Raw genomic sequence first — 21,200 nt, 5'->3', positions numbered from 1 at the left:
GCACATTGACTCGGTACTGGTACCCCCTGTATATAGCTTCGTTATTGTTATTTTATTGTTGCTCTTTTATTTTTTACTTTAGTTTATTTAGTAAATATTTTTCTTAACTGCTTTGTTGGTTAAGGCCTTGTAAGTAAGCATTTCACGGTAAGGTTGTATTCGGCGCATGTGACAACTCAGATTTGATTTGATCATTTTTAAATTGAAGTAGTTTGGAACCACCAGACTGTTCCTAGAGCTGGCTGCCCAGCTAAACTGAGCAATCGGGAGAGAAGGGCCTTGGTCAGGGAGGTCACCAAGAACCTGATGGTCACTCTAACAGAGCTCTAGAGTTGCTCTGTGGAGATGGGAGAACCTTCCAGAAGGACAACCATCTCTGCAGCACTCCACCAATCAGGCCTTTATGGTAGAGTGGCAGACGGAAGCCAATCCTCAGTAAAAGGCACATGACAGCCCGCTTGGAGTTTGCCAAAAGGCACCTAAAGTCTCTCAGACCTTGAGAAACATGATTCTCATTTGGAGGAAACCTGGCACCATCCCTACGGTGAAGTATGGTGCTGGCAGCATCATGCTGTGGGAATGTTTTTCAGCGGCAGGGACTGGGAAACTGGTCAGGATCGAGGCAAAGATGAACGGAGCAAATTACAGTGAGATCCTTGATGATAACCTGCTCCAGGGTGCTCAGAACCTCAGACTGGGGCGAAGGTTTATCTTCCAAAAGGACAACAACCCTAAGCACACAGCCAAGACAACGCAGGAGTGGCTTCGGGACAAGTCTCTGAATGTCCTTGAGTGGCCCAGCCAGAGCCCGGACTTGAACCCGATTGAACATTTCTGGAGAGACCTGAACATAGCTGTGCAGCAACGCTCCCAGTCCAACCTGACAGAGCTTGAGAGGATCTGCAGAGAATAATGGGATGAAGTCTCCAAATACAGCTGTGCCAAGCTTGTAGCGTCATGCCCAAGAAAACTCTAGGCTGTAAACGCTGTCAAAGGTGCTTCAACAAAGTACTGAGTAAAGGGTCTGAATATTTATGTAATGTCATATCTAAAAACCTGTTTTTGCTTTGTCATTATGGGGTATTGTGTGTAGATTGATGAGGGGAATTTTTTTTTAAATCCATTTTAGAATAAGGCTGTAACCTAACAGAAGGTGGAAAAAGTCAAGGGGTCTGAATACTTTCAAAATGCACTGTATGTACAGTACCAGTCAGAAGTTTGGACACCTACTCATTCCAGGGTTTTTCTTAATTTTTACTATGTTCTACATTGTAGAATAATAGTGAAGACATCAAAACTATGAAAAAACACATATGGAATCATGTAGTAACCAGAAAAGTGTTGAACAAATCAAAATATATTTCAAAGTAACCACCCTTTGCCTTAATGACAGCTTTGCACACTCTTGGCATTCTCTCAACCAGCTTCATGAGGTAGTCACCTGGAATGCATTTCAATTAACAGGTGTGCCTTGTTAAAAGTTCATTTGTGGAATTTCTTTCCTTCTTAATGCGTTTGAGCCAATCAGTTGTGTTGTGACAAGGTAGGGTTGGTATACAGAAGACAGCCCTTTTTGGTAAAATACCAAGTCCATATTATGTCAAGAACAGCTGAAATAAGCAAAGAGAAATGACAATCCGTCAGTCAATCTGGAAAATTTCAAGAACTTTGAAAGTTTCTTGAAGTGCAGTGGCAAAAACCATCAAGCGCTATGATGAAACTGGCTCTCATGAGGACCGCCACAGGAAAGGTAGACCCAGAGTTACATCTAATGCAGAGGATAAGTTCATTAGAGTTACCAGCCTCAGAAATCGGCAATTAACTGCAACTCAGATTGCACCTGACAGAGTTCAAGTAACAGACTCATCTCAACATCAACTGTTTAGAGGAGACTGCGTGAATCAGGCCTTCATTGTCGAATTGCTGCAAAGAAACCACTATTAATGGACACCAATCCGAGGAAGAGACTTGCTTGGGCCAAGAAACACAATCAATGGACAATAGACCGGTTGAAATCTGTCCTTTGGTCTGATGAGTCCAAATTTGAGATTTTTGGTTCCAACTGCCGTGTCTTTGTGAGATGCAGAGTAGGTGAGCGGATGATCTCTGCATGTGCATGTGTGGTTCCCACCGTGAAGCATGGAGGTGTGATGGTGCTTTGCTGGTGACACTGTCTGTGATTTAGAATTCAAGGCAAACTTAACCAGCATGGCTACCACAGCATTCTGCAGCTATAAGCCATCCCATCTTATTTGCACTTAGTGGGACTATCATTGGTTTTGCAACAGGACAATTACCCAATACGCCTCCAGGCTGTGTAAGGGCTATTTGACCAAGAAGGAGAGTGATGGAGTGCTGCATCAGATGACCTGGCCTCCACAATCACCCAACCTCAACCCAATTGAGATGGTTTGGGATGAGTTGGACCGCAGAGTGAAGGAAAAGCAGCCAAGTGCTCAGCATATGTGGGAAGTCCTTCAAAACTGTTGGAAAAGCATTCCTCATGAAGCTTGTTGAGAGAATGCCAAGAGTGTGCAAAGCTGTCATCAAGGCAAAGGGTGGCTACTTTGAAGAATCTAAAATATGTAACACTTTTTAGGTTACTACATGATTCCATATGTGTTATTTCATAGTTTTGATGTCTTCACTATTATTCTACAATCTAGAAAATAGTAAAAAAAAAAATAAAGAAAAACCCTTGAATGATTAGGTGTGTCCAAACTTTTGACTGGTACTGTATGTTGAGCTGTAGCTCAGTCCCAGCTGTAGGCGAGGCTATGTGATTTATCCAACTCTCTCTGCTGCATTTGTTCTTTGTTGTGCCAAACATGTATGTTAGTAGATCCACACAAGGATAGTTAGAGGAGTTGCCAAGGCACATGCAGATTGAGACTATTTAATATTTTGAGAATGATTGATCAAAAAATCTGGGCGCTTAAGGCATGTGACATGGTTTTCTGAGTTGTAGTTTTTGAATGCAGTTTCTGACATGAGATATTTAGTATTATCATAACCATTTGTGTTGCAGTGTCATCTCTTTTCGTTTGGTAACCACCTGCTGATATTCTCATAATTTGACTTACTCATTTAATTTGATCTAATTACATTTCCTAAATAAGGAACCATAGTAAGAGCCATTGCTACTATGATTTTATCAATATTATACCAGATTAGGCTAATGTAGCTGTTGGCAGTGACTCGATAAGATTGACATTTTCTGGATGACATCTGTACACGTTTGATGTTGTCGTTAATGAGCGCGTTCTCTCGTAAGTATTCCCCCCCTTACAACTCGTGTTTTAGTGTTTGTTTACCAGTGAAAGAACAATTAACTCCTCTGGAATTTGTGGGACGCTAACGTCCCACTTGGCCAAAAGCCAGTAAAAATGCAGAGCGCCAAATTCAAATAAATTACTATAAAAATCAATATTTCATGAAAGACACCAAATAAAAGCTACACTTGTTGTGAATCCAGCCAACATGTCTGATTTCAAAAAGGATTTACGGCGAAAGCACACCAAACGATTATGTTAGGTCAGTACATAGCCACAGAAAAACACAGCCATTTTCCCAGCCAAAGCTAGGAGTCACAAAAAGCAGAAATAGAGACAAAATTAATCACTAACCTTTGATGATCTTCATCAGATGACACTCATAGGACATCATGTTACACAATACATGTATGTTTTGTTCGATAATGTGCATATTTATATCCAAAAATCTCAGTTTACATTGGCGCCATGTTCAGAAATGCCTCCAAAATATCTGGAGAAATTGCAGAGAGCCACATCAAATAACAGAAATACTCATCATAAATGTTGATGAAAGATACATGTTTTACATAGAATTAAAGATACACTTGTTCTTAATGCAACCGCTGTGTCAGATTTCAAAAAAACTTTACGGAAAAAGCAAACCATGCAATAATCTGAGACGGCGCTCAGATATAAACAACATTTCTCCGCCATGTTGGAGTCAACAGAAATACGAAATTACATCATAAATATTCCCTTACCTTTGATGATCTTCATCAGAATGCACTCCCAGGAATCCTAGTTCCACAATAAATCGTTGTTTTGTTCGATAATGTCCGTTATTTATGTCCAAGTAGCTACTTCTGTTAGCACATATAGTACACATATCCAAACGCTCGCGCAGATCCAGGCGAAAACTTCAAAAAGTTATATTACAGGTCAAACTAAACTTGTCAAACTAAGTAGAGAATCAATCTTTAGGATGTTGTTATCATAAATATTCAATAACGTTCCAACCGGAGAATTTCTTTGTGTCTATAGAAGTAATGGAACTTAAGTCGATATCATGTGGAATGCGCGTGACCAGGAACTGGCACTCTGCCAGACCACTGACTAAAACAGCTCCCATCCGGCCCCACTTCACAGTAGAAGCTTCATTCAACATTCTACAGACTGTTGACATCTAGTGGAAGGCGTAGGAAGTGCAAACAGATCCATATCCCACTGGAATTTCAATAGGCGATGAGTTGAAAATCGACCAGCCTCAGAATTCTCACTTCCTGTTTGGATTTTTTCTCAGGTTTTTGCCTGCCATATGAGTTATGTTATACTCACAGACATCATTCAAACAGTTTTAGAAACTTCAGAGTGTTTTATATCCAATAGTAATAATAATATGCATATATTAGCATCTGGGACAGAGTAGGAGGCAGTTCACTATGGGCACGCAATTCATCCAAAATGAAAATGCTGCCCCCTATCCTAGAGAAGTTAACCAAATGAACACCACCCAGGTTTTAAACTCCTAGCCCAACATAGTAGGAGACTAAATTTAGCAGCATCGCCACGGCGATACCCACTATACTAGATACCCACTGTACTAGTTTAGCATATTAGCATATCATATGAGCCTAACATGTTAACATATCATTCGAGCCTAGTATATTAGCATATTGGCCTAGTATGTTAGCATAGCATATATCCAATAACGGCCCTCCTTATTGAAAAGTAGGCTGAATTCACTTCTTACAAGTGGGGAGTGTGGCTTGTTCTCATATGGTTCATTTGATTTCAGGGCTGTTTGGGGTATCGTTTGGCAGGCTTATTTTAAATCCTGTTTGTTGAGCTGTCTGTCCTTATCTGTCGACATTTGAGGAGGCGATTGCGTTCTCCCCCCTCCTCTTTAAATAACAGGGATGTTTAGAGGTGCATGACAACTGAGGCATGGAAATTTGCAGGTTTCCCCACCGCGCAAGTCACAGTCCATTCATGCTCCTCCTATTAACTCATCGGCTAGAGAACAATACATATACAGTTGAAGTCGGAAGTTTACATACACCTTAGCCAAATACATTTAAACTGTTTTTCACAATTCCTGAAATTTAATCCTAGTAAAAATTCCCTGTCTTAGGTCGGTTAGGATCACTACTTTATTTTAAGAATGTGAAATGTCAGAATAATAGTAGAGGATTATTTATTTAAGCTTTTATTTCTTTCATCACATTCCCAGTGTGTTAAAGTTTACATACACTCAATTAGTATTTAGTAGCATTGCCTTTAAATTGTTTAACTTGAGTCAAACGTTTCAGGTAGCCTTCCACAAGCTTCCCACAATACGTTGGGTGAATTTTGGCCCATTCCTCCTGACAGACCTGGTGTAACTGAGTCAGGTTTGTAGGCCTCCTTGCTCGCACACGCTTGTTCAGTTCTGCCCACAAATTTTCTATAGGATTGAGGGCTTTGTGATGGCCACTCCAATACCTTGACTTTGTTGTCCTTAAGCCATTTTACCACAACTTTGGAAGTAGTCTTGGGGTCGTTGTCCATTTGGAAGACCCATTTTCGACCAAGCTTTAACTTCCTGACTGATGTCTTGAGATGTTGCTTCAATATATCCACATAATTCCCTTCCTCATGATGCCATCTATTTTGTGAAGTACACCAGTCCCTCCTGCAGCAAAGCACCCCCACAACATGATGCTGCCACCCCCGTGCTTTACGGTTGGGATGGTGTTCTTTGGCTTGCAAGCCTCCCCCCTTTTTCCTCCAAACATAACAATGGTCATTATGGCCAAACAGTTCTATTTTTGTTTTATCAGACCACAGGACATTTCTCCAAAAGGTACGATCTTTGTCCCCATGTGCAGTTGCAAATCGTAGTCTGGCTTTTTTATGGCGGTTTTGGAGCAGGGGCTTCTTCCTTGCTGTGCGCCCTTTCAGGTTATGTCAATATAGGACTCATTTTACTGTGGATATAGATACTTTTGTACCCGTTTCCTCCGGCATCTTCACAAGGCCCTTTGCTGTTGTTCTGGGATTGATTTGCACTTTTCGCACCTAAGTACGATCATCTCTAGGAGACAGAACGCGTCTCCTTCCTGAGCGGTATGACGGCTGCTTGGTCCCATGGTGTTTATTCCTGCGTACTATTGTTTGTACAGATGAACGTGGTAACTTCAGGCGTTTGGAAATTGCTCCCAATTTTTTTTCTGAGGTCTTGGCTGAATTCTTTAGATTTTCCCATGATGTCAAGCAAACAGGCACTGAATTTGAAGGTAAGCCTTGAAATGCATCCACAGGTACACCTCCAATTTACTCAAATTATGTCAATTAGCCTATCAGAAGCTTCTAAAGCCATAACATCATTTTCTGGAATTTTCCGAGCTGTTTAAAGGCACAGTCAACTTAGTGTATGTATACCTCTAACCCACTGGAATTGTGATACAGTGAATTATAAGTGAAATAATCTCTCTAAAAAATTGTTGGAAAAATTACTTGTGTCATGCACAAAGTAGATGTCCTAACCAACTTGCCAAAATTAGTTTGTTAACAAGAAATTTGTGGAGTGGTTGAAAAACTAGTTTTAATCACTCCAACCTAAGTGTTTGTAAACTTCCGACTTCAACTGTATAATATATATATATTTTTTAATTTAAGCTACGCATCAAGGAGGCAAGACATTAATCTTGGAGAAGTAGAAAATCAAAAATCTCTTTCTTGACTTTAATGAAGTAGCTAAAATCCGTTTATGAAGTCTTCCATTGCCCTGTGATAGGGTCTGCCGTCACCCACAAGGTCAGGCATCAGGAGCAACCTTTACCAGCTTGCTCATAAAGCACACATTCACACACACACAGTCCTGTACAGCTAACCTTGTGGGGACACACAATTCAGTCCCATTCAAAATCCTATTTTCCCTAACCCTTAAAACTAACCTGTACTCTTAACCTAACCCTAAAACCTAACCTTAACCCTAACCTTGGTTCCTAACCTTAACCCTAAAATTAACCCTAGCTCCTAACCCTAAACTTAATTCTAACACTAATTCTAACCGTAACCCTAAACCCTCTACAAATAGCATTTGACCTTGTGGGGCCCAACAAAATTTCCCCAGTTGGTAAATAAAAATCTCCCCGCTCTTCCTTGAAGTTGTTCTCAACTAGCCAACCTGGTTAAATAAAGGTGAAATAAATAAAAAATAATTAAAAGTTGTTATGGACTGAAGGGCTTATTTTGAATTATACCTTGGGATACATATCATGTTGGCATTGATCTCTTACAAGTATTGCCAAATGGTAGTACCACCTGAATTCATTCTATACTTGAGATCACATGTCTGCAAACCAAATTGTGCTCGCTTAGATATGATATTTTCATACCATTTCAGCACAGTTCCTGCAAATGTGGTGGATGTGTATCCAGGCTGAGTACAGCTTGGCTCGGTTCAGCTCAGTGGTGTGAAAAACTATACTGCACACAGCCTGGTAGTTGTAATGACTACTGTGTCTGTCTGTGCCTTCCAGTCCAGAGTCAGAACCTGGTGACAGACAATGTGGAGGTGGTGGAGGGTGACGTGGCCGTCATCAGCTGCAGGGTGAAGAACAACGACGACTCTGTCATCCAGCTCCTCAACCCCAACAGACAGACCATCTACTTCAGAGACGTCCGACGTGAGTACCACACACACACACACACAGGCTGCCATACACACTGACACAAACTTATACATACACACACACCTTAAAAATAGATTGGCCTACTAGTTCTACACAGACGGACATACACATACTGTCACATCAACTCTACAATTATATTTTGATCCACTTCAGAGACTTACAGATGTTATTAGTACTTTCCACTGGTTGGAAAAGACTAAATGCGCCCCCACACACACACACACACACACACACACACACACACACACAAACAAACATAAAGTATAGCCCTAATGGTCGAACACATTTGCAGTAAGTCCTCAAGTCCTCCTTCTGTCTCAGAGATGAGGCGTGAGCACGCACACACATACACACACACACACCATACACACACACAGAGAAGGAGCCACATCAGAAGGGCTCCCATCTGTCTTTGATGGATACAACGTTCTGTCCCTCCCTCCCATCCTACCACCACAAACTCTTCCTCACTCACCCACACTCTCTTTCACACACATATACACAGCCACACAGCCAGGTCCTCAGGATCCCCCTGGCATATATAAATCGTGCCTCGTGTTTTTCTGTTTCGCTGGGGCACCAAATACCAAGCCCACAGCTGGCTGTCAAGAGCATCTCATCTTCCGACGGGGCGCCTTGATCTCTTGTGATCTTTTCCCGAGAACATTCGGGCATTTCACTGCAGCTGCACTTCTTAATTATAGCTTGGCTCTTCTACCAGCCTCCCTGAATATCATATTGGCCGCTCCAACTGAAATCCATATTGGGGGAAAAAGGAGGGAGATAGAGGAGAAAGCTTTGACATCCTAGTTGCGGAAAAGCTCAGCGGTAGCATGTTTCTCCATCGCATCTGAAATGAATGTGACCCCACTTCAAGGGAGCGGTTGGAGCCGGGTGTGGAAGAGGGTTCCTCCCCAGCGTGGCCCTCTGCACACAAAGTGAGCACACACACACATATTTTCACACACACACACACACACACACACACACACACACACACACACACACACACACACACACACACACACACACACACACACACACACACACACACATATACTGTAGGCACACTCAGCGAGTTAAGAGGCGCACACACACACACTTTTGCACTGGCACTCAAAGTGAAGAGGCAGACACTTGAAACCTGTGTAGTGGGTGGACGCCAGTGTTTTTGAAGACCAGAGACCACTTGTGTAAGGAGTCCGCTGGGCCCCGGACGGTACCTGTCTGAAAGTAGCCTCTGCATTACCAAAGGACACCTTTACCTTACCTTTACCACCACCAGCTCCCAATCTCTTAATGAGGACATCACCTCCATATCCTCTGTGTTTTCAAAGCACTGACCTCGTCATTAACAGGTCCACAGCTGCCAAGCCAAAAAGGTCACCCTCTAATCTCTCCGCCGCTCTCCTTATCATTAAAAGGTGTCTCTCTCTGGCAACATTTAAAAGTGAGATGGCGAAAACAGCATGGAGCCAGCTAAAGGGCAAGAAGAAGGTTGGGCGCCACAAATCCCTTTTCCGTGTGTGTGTGTGTATCGTGTGTGCATGTGTGTGGTGGGAGTCTGTGTGAAGAGCCAAATTACCCTCACCCACCTACCCTTTCCCTCTCTCACTCCTTAATAAAACTTTGATGGGCTCCTCTCAAAAAGTAGCCAGGCCCGCTAATCAGAATTGATTGCCGCCACTTAAGAAGAAGCCAGAAGCTCGTCTCAAAGAAGCTGGAGCCAGCCCTCCTCAATGAAACCAGGGAGAAACAACACAAATGAGATATGAAGAGAGAGGGAGAAAGATGGAAGAAAAGAATAACCCATTGCAGCCATAAAAGTTTTGTTTATCTCATCTTTATTTTTTCGCTCTGCTCTGAATTGCAGTTTATTTCCCCCCCTTTTGTGTTTCAAGTCAGCTTCATTTCAATGCAGAGATTGCCAGGACTCAATGGATATGGCCGTGTGTGTTTGTGCAGTCTTTTGTGCCCCGTCACCCGTTTCCTTCGATGGTGCCGAATGGACCTTTGGCTATTTGCGATAACAGGAAAATAAGCAATGTATATTCAACACCACTTTAGGCGACTGTCCACCCCTGAAATGGAGTTGAGTGGAGAAAAAAAAATCCATTGTCCACATTGATCTGACTCAGGCAAATTAATAAGAAATCTTGAAAATAAAGTTTTATCTGTTTTATTATTTTAAACATAAGTAAGATCACTTTATTTGTGAGATGACTTGGGGCCTTCTGGTACGATGTTATTAACAAAATAGGTGAATTGAGGCATGTTTTTTTTAGTACTATAGCTTGCAATGTGAATCTGTGAATAAGATTTAAAGAAATACTTTATTTTCATAGAAAGGCTGTTTGTTTGGTTGTATAGAGGCTGTATGAAGAAGATGGACTTTGGTTTTCACAATCTAATTCAAGACCATCATGGAAATGAAACATATACATCCCGGAAATGAAATGGATGGAGTACAAATATTTATCAAATTCTCTGCTTTGTGTGGCCGTTAAAACAAATATATTAGCTCATTTTGAAACCCCTATAGCTACTGTATTCAAGTATAAATCAGCAGGAATAGGGTACTGCTGTGTTCTGAGACGTGCATGGCGCTCCTCCCTTCTTTTTCTTCTTTGTGGCTGTTTTTGTCCCTGTTCCTAGCCACTGTGAATCTTATTCCCACGTTTTGTTTAAGTGTTTGTTGCCTCAGAGGTCTCTCCATAGTCACTGCATTTTCTTGCCCAATTTTGTCTTTCCTTGTGTTTGTACCTTCCAAAAAAGACATAACCTGCATAGGAGGTTTGTGGCACCTTAATTGGGAGGACAGGCACGTGGCAATGGCTGGAGTGGAATCAGTGGAATAGTATCAAATACATCAAACAATGTGTTTGATGCCATTCCATTTGCTCCATTCCAGCCACTATTATGAGCCAAACTCCCCTCAGGAGCCTCCACTGATTACCTGAGAAACCCTCTGCCAAACTAAAGGAATTGAAAGAACAAAACAACATCAAAAGACATATTCAGTTTGTTTTCTTGAGTGGAATTGCTTTCTACTACTAGTGCCTTTGTTTTCCCGGAACTCACCCCATTGGACGTCACTGCTGCGTGGCCAATCCCGGGCTCCCCCACAGTGAGCTGGATGCTGTGAGAGGGCGCCGTTGTTGTGTCGTCATGGGGGACAACCTCCTGGGACATGGCGGGCCGCTGTTGAGTCCTCACATGGCCACGCTTGTGTCCAGGACCAGCACCACTGCGCTAGAGAAAGGCCATGTTCCTTGTTGGACACAGATCTGATGTTGTCAAGCCCTAATGCTGTTTTTCACCTCAAAAATTGATCAGTATCCAGTTTCTCACCACCTCCAATTATGTCTGTTTGTTTTTCCCAAAACCACATTTGTGTTGTTGATATACACTATATATACAAAAGTATGTGGACACCCCTTCAAATTAGTGGATTCGGCTATTTCAGCCACACTTGTTGCTAACAGGTGTATAAAATCGAGCATACAGCCATGCAATCTCCATAGACAAACACTGGCATTAGAATGGCCTAACTGAACAGCTCTGTGACTTTCAACGTGGAACCGTCATAGGATATCACCTTTCCATCAAGTCAGTTTGTCAAAGTTCTGCCCTGCTAAAGCTGGCTCGGTCAACTGTAAGTGATGTTATTGTGAAGTGAAACGTCTAGGAGCAACAACGGCTCAGCCGCGAGGTGGTAGGCCACACAAGCTCACAGAACGGGACTGGCGAGTGTTGAAACGCATAGCGCCCTAAAAATCATCTGCCCTCGGTTGCAACACTCACTATCAAGTTCCAAACTGCCTCTGGATGCAATATCAGCACAATAACTGTTCGGCGGAAACTTCATGAAATGGGTTTCCATGGCCGAGCAGCCACACACAAGCCTAACATCACCATACACAATGCCAAGCGTCGGCTGGAGTGGTGTAAAGCTCGCCGCCATTGGATTCTGGAGCAGTGGAAATGCATACTCTGGAGTGATGTATCACCATCTGGCAGTCCGGCGGACAAATCTGGGTTTGGCGGATGCCAGAAGAACGCTACCTGCCGAATGCATAGTGCCAACTGTAAAGTTTGGTGGAGGAGGAATAATGGTCTGGGGCTGTTTTTCATCGTTCAGGCTAGGCCCCTTAGTGCCAGTGAAGGGAAATCTTAGACGATTTTAGACGATTCTGTGGTTCCAACTTTGTGGCAACAGTTTGGGGAAGGCCCTTTCCTGTTTCAGCATGACAATGCCCCGTGTAAAAAGCGAGGTCCATACAGAAATGGTTTGTCGAGATCGGTGTGGAAGAACTTGACTGGCCTGCACAGAGCCCTGACCTCAACCCCATTGAACGCCTTTGGGGTGAATTGTTAATGCCGACTGCGAGCCAGGCCTAATCCCACAAAATCAGTGCCCAACCTCACTAATGCTCTTGTGGCTGAATGGAAGCAAGTCCTCGCAGCAATGTTGCAACATCTGGTGGAAAGCCTTCCCCAGAAGAGTGGAGGCTGTTATAGCAGCAAAAGGGGGACAAACTCCATATTAATGCCCATGATTTTGGAATGAGATGTTTGACGAGCAGGTGTCCACATACTTTTGGTCATGTAGTGGAGATATACACTTACAGTATATTAACACAACAACAAGATATAGCATGTTAAAGGAGGCATTGTATGCAAGGTATGCATTGAGCATACAGTATACCACAATGGACTGGAGGCCATTTTTCAAATACCCACAGTACACCAGACTTTAGTGCCATTATGAACATTATCGGTGTTGACATAATGCTTTAATCATTCCTATTGGTGTCCACCTAGCGCCGAGTCGCACAACAGATTACCAGCAGTTTAGCCAGTGATGCCTCGCTTTGGAGTGTTTTAATCCCAGCACATTCTTCAAATCAATACATTTAATTTAATCATTAGTGTCAGGCTGCCCCTCGCACTGACAGGCCTAACCCTGCTTTCAAGTCAGCCACTTTAATTAGTCACACATTATCTGTGTGTAACGTTAGCCTCTGTTGTGCTCATCCACTGCTAACAGAGGAGCCAAGCATAATGACTACTGGCACCAAAGTTAGCGGTTAGCGTTGAAAAGTAGCATAGGTAAGTAACTTAATAATTAAAGTACTTGAGTCAAGAAGTTGGGGCACCAGAATAGCTTTGCAAAATGGAGTTGAATGATGAGGAGTTATGTTTTGATTTGACTTAAATCTTGGGCCCACATGCTAAAAATAGAGCTCTCCTTTGAACATTTGTCACTTACTCATTTGTCACTTACTCTGAATTCACACACTTGTTAGCTATTCTGTTCGTTGTTCTCTTCTGATATTCCAAGACCACCACCCTGGCAGCAGGACGAATGACATTAGCGATGAGTTGGCACGGCAACATGTTTAACCCCCGCTCCTTTTGTGCCATGTGGCTTGTCCTTGTGGGAGTAAGAGGAGGCGAGTGGAATCGAGATGGGGTCTTCTGATGAGGGGGCACGTGGCTACTCCGAGGTGCTGGGAGGGGGGGGGGTCGGTCGGGAAGGTCGAGAGGATTAACTCAAGGAAAAAGGGTGGATGGCAGCGGAGATGGAGCCACGCTCTGTATTTCTTTGCTTCTCCACTCCCTCCACAGCAGCAGAACCAGAGAGAAGGCTGACAGCCTTTCTTTCTTCCTCTTTTCCCCCCTCACTCGCTCTCTGGCTTTCTCTCTTTTTGCATAAAAGCGAAAGAGCACGGCTAACCAGCTGGAACCCAGAACAATCAGCTTCACCCCCCCATCACTATCACAATCCTGGCTTTCATGTGCCCGCCGCCGCAAACTGTAATAATCCCAGATGATTTCTTAATTTAGTTATTTGTTTCCGTCTATGTAGTTATGTATTAATGCTACCTGTTTTTTCTTGTTGCTTTTGCTCCTTTGAACTGGGCTGCTGCGGGTGAGAAAAAATGTGGTGTGGGGAGAAAAAGAAGACAGAGAGAGCAGTAAATGGCCGCTGTCAATCTGTCAGAGGTGGTGGGGGGGAGGCTTTCATCTGAACCAGACATTGGGATTCTCCATTGCGTTTGCCAGGCAAAACAACTCCCTAATGGATTGCTCATTATTCTGCGTGTGTGTGTCACCACATACTCCTGTTTTAATTAGAAACAAAAAAACAAACTTTTAAGTGAGAAAAGAAAGGAAATTCACATGAACCCCACAATGCCTACTTCACCCATGCTCTACCAAGGTTTTCCAGCACACAGCTTTGACCTACAGTAGCTATATTGGGCTATTGTACTTCAAGAAATATGTAGGGAGGTTGCTTAGGATTCAAATATTCTCAAAGATCAGATGAATTTCAACAAAGAAAGGAAATTATGATAAATGGAGAGAGACTGTTTTTGGGGTGCATTAAACAAAGCTCACCTGGCATCAATATGAGTTTTTCCCAGCTGTATTCAGAACAGTTTAAAGTCACAAACTATGATGGTGCTCCAAAGTGTTAAAGCATGCACATGACCTCAGAATGTCAACCATACCAGTATTCTTTAGTTCTGCGCATGTTACCAAGAATACTTAAGATTCACCTGAGGAGATTCGTCGTGTTCTTTAAGTCTGCTAAACTCAAGAGAACATTGTAAGGTATGTGCAATACTCCCAGGTAGAGCACCCAGCTCACTTTTCCAAAGCAAATGAAAAATATACTCTGAACTCTGGGGTCAACAGACAGTAAGCAAACTGTTCTTTACTCTGACATCAAACCTTCCACCTTTCCTGTTGGAAAAAGGTCAGGAAAACAACATACCACATGTGTTTTTTCCCCAATATGTGACTGATGGGCTCGATTCGGTCCTATGTAATAACATTTAAAATTGTGTATTTTACATTGGAAAAAAGTAGCGACTCAGAGCTAGAAAATTATACAGTTTGGAAAGTATTCAGACCCCTTGACTTTTTCCACATTTTGTTAAGTTACAGCCTTATTCTAAAATGGATTAAATAGCTTTTTCCCCTCATCAATCTACACACAATACCCCATAATGACAAAGCAAAATCAGTTTTTGAGAAATTTGTGCAAATTTGGAAAATATACAAAAATGTTATCACATTTATATAAGTATTCTTACTCAGTACATTGTTGAAGCACCTTTGACAGCGATTACAGCCTGTAGTCGTCTGGGTATGACGCTGGCACACCTGTACTGGTCCTGTGTAGCTCAGTTGGTAGAGCATGGCGCTTGCAACACCAGGGTTGTGGGTTGGATTTCAAAGGGGGACCAGTATGAGAAAAAGTATGAAAATGTATGCACTCACCAATGTAAGTCGCTCTGTTTTAGAGTGTCTGCTAAATCACTAAAATGTTTATATATTTGGGGAGTTTCTCCAATTTCGTCCAGTTTCTCCCATTCTCCCAAGTCAGGTTGGTTAGGGAGCGTCGCTACACAGCTATTTTCAGATCTCTCCAGATATGTTAGATCGGGTTCAAGTCCGGGCACTGGCTGGGCCACTCAAGGACATTGAGACTTGACCCGAAGCCACTCCTGCGTTGTCTTGTCTGTGTGCTTAGGGTCGTTGTCCTGTTGAAAGGTGAACCTTCGCCCCCAGTCTGAGGTCCTGAGCGCTCTGGATCAGGTTTTCATCAAGGATATGTCTGTACTTTGTTCCATTTATCTTTCCCTCGATCCTGACTAGTCTCCCAGTCCCTGCCACTGAAAACCATCCCCACAGCATGATGCTGCCACCACCATGCTTCACCGTAAGGATGGTGCCAGGTTTCCGTCAGACGTGACTCTTGGCATTCAGGCCAAAGAGTTCAATTTTGGTTTCATCAGACCAGAGAATCTTGTTTCTCATGGTCTGAGAGTTTTTTAGGTACCTTTTTGCAAACTCCAAGTGGGCTGTCATGTGCCTTTTACTGAAGAGTGGCTTCTGCCTGGCCACTCTACCATAAAGGCCTGATTTGGTGGAGTGCTGCAGAGATGGTTGTCCTTCTGGAACATTCTCCCATCTCCGTAGAGGAACTCTGGAGCTCTGTCGGAATGACCATCGGGTTCTTGGTCACCTCCCAAAAGTAGGACTCTGATGTGCAAGTGTGTATCCACTTTCCTTCAACTAGGTCACAGAAGTTTTCGCAGGTCAGCAAATTATGCCTGATGCTACTCATTTTGGAGTCAACAAACTCAGATACGTTTTGCACACACTTCATTAACTTGGGTCAGTCTTTTTTTATAGCCATTATGCTTTGGACGGACCGCTTCACTTTCAGCGTGTGCTTGATCTTGTGCGAAGTCCATCTAATCTTGCGGTTCTGACGGCAGACAACTACAGTTACAATCTGTGCAACCAATGCATTTGATGCCACTTTCTTGTAGTATCCCTAATGCCTCTCTTTTACTTTTAATCTAGATCATCCATTTTCAATAAAAAACACATGTAATCCCCATGTAAGTAATATTATGTGCAGTTACTTATATCCAGACAAACAAAAGGTGTAATGGGTCCACATTCAAAAAGACATTGCATAAAGCTCACTTAATTTTTAGATTTTGTTATTATTTTCACTGCTTCAGGGATAATAGCGTACACAGACGTTTCGGCTTTACAGCCGTGATTCCCAAGCTTGGTATCTCATGTGGGAAATGAGAAAATCGGAAATGTTATCAATCAAATTAATAATTTGTATCTCTTGAAATGGGTATAGTATATAACCATTTAGTGTTAACCAGAGTCATATATAGAGAGAGTTATGGCAGTGTTTTAGAATGGCCGCCATGTTAGCGCCTATATAGAACTGATTCTTGACATGTTGGTGATGTAACACTACGAGAGTGCCTCTGACAGTTTCCTATGAAATGACCCGCTGTAAACAAGCAAAACAGAGCAGCGAATTTAACGGACGTTTTTATTGATCAGCATTCTGGATAATGTGTATCCAAGTCTTTACTGTGTTGTAGTGTCAACAAATTGCATATCTGCTTTCAATGGACATCTTCATATGTTTTAAAAACTATCAGAAATAAACAGCACAACGCGGAAGCAGTAAATATCACTTAGCAATGGCTACAGAGGAAAAGGGGGTGCAACTCAGTATTAGAAAGGTGTTCTTATGTTTTGTACAGTCACTGCTCGGAAAGTATCCCTTGACTTTTTCTACATTTTGTTATGTTACAGCCGTATTCTAAAATGTATTAAATCGTTTTTTGTCCCTCATCAATCTACAAACAATACCCCATAATGGCAAATCAAAAATATTTTTATTTTAGCTAATTTATCAAATCAAAAACTATCACATTTACATAAGTGTTCAGACCTTTTACTCAGTACTTTGTTGAAGAACCTTTGGCAGCGATTACAGCCTCGAGTCTTCTTGGGTATGACGCTACAAGCTTGGCACACCTGTATTTGGTGCTGCAGAGATGGTTGTCCTTCTGGTAGGTTCTCCTATCTCCACAGAGGAACTCTGGAGCTCTTTCACAGTGACTATCGGGTTCTTGGTCACCTCCCTGTCCAAGGCCCTTCTCGCCCGATTGCTCAGTTTGGCCGGGCGGCCAGCTCTAGGATGAGTCTTGGTGGTTCCAAACTTCTTCCATTTAAGAATGATGGAGGCCACTGTGTTCTTGGGGACCTTCAATTCTGCAGACATTTTTTGGTAACCTTCCCCAGATCTGTGTCTCGACACAATCCTGTCTCCGAGCTCTACGGACAATTCCTTCGACCTCATGGCTTGGTTTTTGCGCTGACATGCACTGTCAACTGTGGGACCTTATAAAGACAGATGTGTGCCTGTCCAAATCAATTGAATTTACCACAGGTGGACTCCAATCAAGTTGTAAAAACATCTCAAGGATGATCAATGGAAACAGGATGCACCTGAGCTCAATTTCGAGTCTCGTAGAAAAGGGTCTGAATACTTCTGTAAGTAAGTTTTTTATTTTTAATACATTTGCAAACATTTATAAAAACCTGTTTTTGCTTTGTCATTATGGGATATACAGTAATGTGTAGATTAGAGAAGAAAACATGTATTTAATACATTTTAAAATAGGGCTGTAGCAAAATGTGGGAAAATTAAAGTGGTCTGAATACTTTCCAAATGCACTGTATTTGGCTCTGGTGTCAATTAGGACCTCCTTACTCTATTAGAATGCTCTTTCGTGTCATTGTTATGTATTATTATCAGTTGACAGCCTGCGTTGAGTTCAGTTGAGTGAATATGAACACACTAGGAAATATAATTTGTCCAAGTGGGGTCCCCTGTATTTTCTGGTGTCAATTTGGGGTTGTGTGCAGTAAAAGTTTGGGAACCCCTGAACTAAAGACTCCAATGAATGGAGACATGTTCCAGTCTAGTAGTAATAAACATGTGACTGATTTTTCTGAATCAGAGAGGTGCGGGGGGCTGCCTCTGAAGTATTCTCTCTCGCCAAGGTGAGGTGTGACTGTGAATGTAATAATAGCAAGTCAACTAGGCGGCGGCCGAATTGTCCATTTAATGTAAAACGGATCACACATCATTTCTGATTGGATGACAGCTAATGTAGCCATGCTGTGCTAATAGCACAGGCTAATGTTTTTGTCACTCTCAATGCTCATTATCAGTCGCTCACCACTGGTCTGTTTAAGTATTAGTTGGCTGTCTAAGGCTAACTGGTGAGACTCACACATACTAGCCTACTACTGACATATCTACTATCTGTGTTTAACTTACTTGTAAGTCTCAGCTAGGTCGTTGAATGTCAGCTGACTGGTGTTAGATAGCAACAGAGGCTAGCTGCTGGACTTTCGACAAGCAAGCTCAGGTTAGCTAGCTACCTAGCTAACCAGAATATCTGTTTGCATTTATTGATTAACAGCTTGAATACCACCATGTAGCTGAGCAACCAACCCACCATGTAGCTGAGCTTCAGCTAAAAAAATATGTTAACATTGTCAGAAATGGTTCTTAATGGACGGAAATGAGCATGTGACAGAAATAAATTATGAATGTAATCAAAACTGTTGCACCTACAAACTTATTCAGTCCGAAAAGGTGGTAAGTCTAATGGTCACTTTATGGACGCTGTAGTCTCGTTCTTATCCGACGCCTAGATATTGAGCTAGGTCTGGGCAATAATTCTAACGACCCTGTTAAAAATACGGTATGTGGTTCTCGTAACGGCTGGACGGCTCATGACAGGAGGCGGGGAGTGTGTTGTGTACCGCCAATCAAGTTGATTTGCAAAGTTTCATTGACATATTGGTGTCATATTGGGTTATATTTGACCGATAGGCTCGATTCGGTCTTATGTAGCAAAATTTGAAAGTGTTTTTTACATTGGATAAAAGTAGAGACAGACCTAGAAAATGGTATATCACAATGGGAAAGTAATTCTGCTTTGAAAGTTGATAAACTTGTGACCTCACGTTTGATAAAATGGCCTTTGAATGTTTTGGTACACTTACTGGAGAGCTTTTCTTTGCCTACACCCATTCAGCATCGTTCACACATCGTTGACAGCTTTAACCCCACCCATCACTTAAGGGTCGATCCAAGCGTTCTGTTCTAACAACAGCAATCAAGCACCCAAGCATTGGCTAGCTTGCTAGCTACTTCCAGACACAAATTAGAGAGTGCTCTGAAATCGGAGTAGATAGCCAGAGCAAATTTATCAGCTACGTCTATCAACAGTTGTCACAGTGACGTTCTGTTGAAATGGTTACTTGCATAGTGTAGTCTTTTGTTAAGACATGTAGCTAGCTAGCTAAACAATGAGCCATGAGCGTTCGTAAATTCATAAGTTATTCTGCGCTCTGGCACACTCAGACGAGAGTGCTCTAAAGTCAGAGTAGATAGCCAGAGCGAATTTACCAGCTATGTCTGTCAACAGCTCGCAGTGACATCTTAAACATTCTATTGAAATGGATACTTGCGTAGTGGAGTCTTTTGTTAAGACATGTAGCTAGCTAGCTTAACAATGAACCATAATCCCAACTCATGACATGACTATCCTGCATGAATCTGTAGGTAGCTAACCAACCAGGTTCAATGTTAGATAGCTAACATTAGGTTATAACTAGCTAACATTAGGTTATAACTAGCAAAGCAAATGGCTCTGACATATGAATAGTATTACTACACAGATCATAAACGTAACGTTGGCTAGCGAGCCAGCCAGCTAACGTTAGCTAGCTAGCTAACAGTACACTTTAACTTGAAATGAAAACAACTTTCTGACCAAATTAAACGTGTAATATCTGAAAATGTAGCTAGCTAGACTCTCTTACCCGTATACATGGATGGACGCTTCTCCCTCTGTCACGGATGCCATGGTTGCCCTTAGTTTGAAGATGTAATCCGGTGACAGGTGTTTTCTCCATCTCCTCAGCTATCTTACTCTAATTCCACTTATTTCAAAACTCGGTCCCCCAGAAAGTGGAGAACAACATTTATGCAGTTCTACTACGTGATATATATATTTTTAAAGCCGTGTTAGACAGGATTACCTACACATACTCACCAGCTCAAATATAAAGAAGCGAGCTACATGGCAGACCAATCCAAACTCATCTCTCGGCATGTCCAGCCCACTCATTATCTCAGCCAATCATGGCTAGAGGGAAGGTTGCTGACTCTTTCTGTGGCTGAACCAACTAGGCTCGTAATTGAACAATTTTATTCACATTTACAAATGGCATACAATTTTGATATTAAGACACATGAAAGTTCACTTTTTCAAGAAGGAGTTTCTGCCAAAAACTTATTTTGATTAAAAACAAAAGATTACGTTGAAATCGCTCTCCTGTGAAGTAGTGACGTGCGACATACGCCTAGTTTCCTGAAACGAGTCACAAAAAAAGAAACATCCCTTTTTCAGGACCCTGTCTTTCAAAGATAATTCGTAAAAATCCAAATATCTTCACAGATCTTCATTGTAAAGGGTTTAAACACTGTTTCCCATGCTAGTTCAATGAACCATAAACAATTAATGAACATTCACCTGTGGAACGGTCGTTAAGACACTAACAGCTTACAGACGGTAGGCAATTAAGGTCACAGTTATGAAAACTTAGGACACTAAAGCAGCCTTTCTACTGACTCTGAAAAACACCAAAAGAAAGATGCCCAGTGTCCCTGCTCATCTGTGTGAACGTGCCTTAGACATGCTCCAAGGAGGCATGAGGACTGCAGATGTGGCCAGGGCAATAAATTGCAATGTCCGTACTGTGAGACGCCTAAGACAGCGCTACAGGGAGACAGGACGGACAGCTGATTGTCGTCTCAGTGGCAGACCACGTGTAACAACACCTGCAC

The 21,200-nt window shown here is 42.3% G+C and overlaps 1 protein-coding gene across 1 annotated transcript in view; it reads left to right on the top strand.

Moving 5' to 3' along the window:
• Positions 1-21,200, top strand: part of LOC120056988 (cell adhesion molecule 1-like) — a 438,190-nt gene that overhangs the window by 355,883 nt on the left and 61,107 nt on the right. Inside the window, exon 3 of the mRNA XM_039005316.1 lies at positions 7,778-7,924. Within this exon, the coding sequence (XP_038861244.1) occupies positions 7,778-7,924 (147 nt within the window). The remainder of the gene's footprint in view (positions 1-7,777; positions 7,925-21,200) is intronic.

This window comes from Salvelinus namaycush, chromosome 12, assembly GCF_016432855.1.
Source record: "Salvelinus namaycush isolate Seneca chromosome 12, SaNama_1.0, whole genome shotgun sequence".
NCBI classification, from domain to species: Eukaryota; Metazoa; Chordata; class Actinopteri; order Salmoniformes; family Salmonidae; genus Salvelinus; species Salvelinus namaycush.
This window is presented reverse-complemented; position numbering and strand designations above follow the sequence as displayed.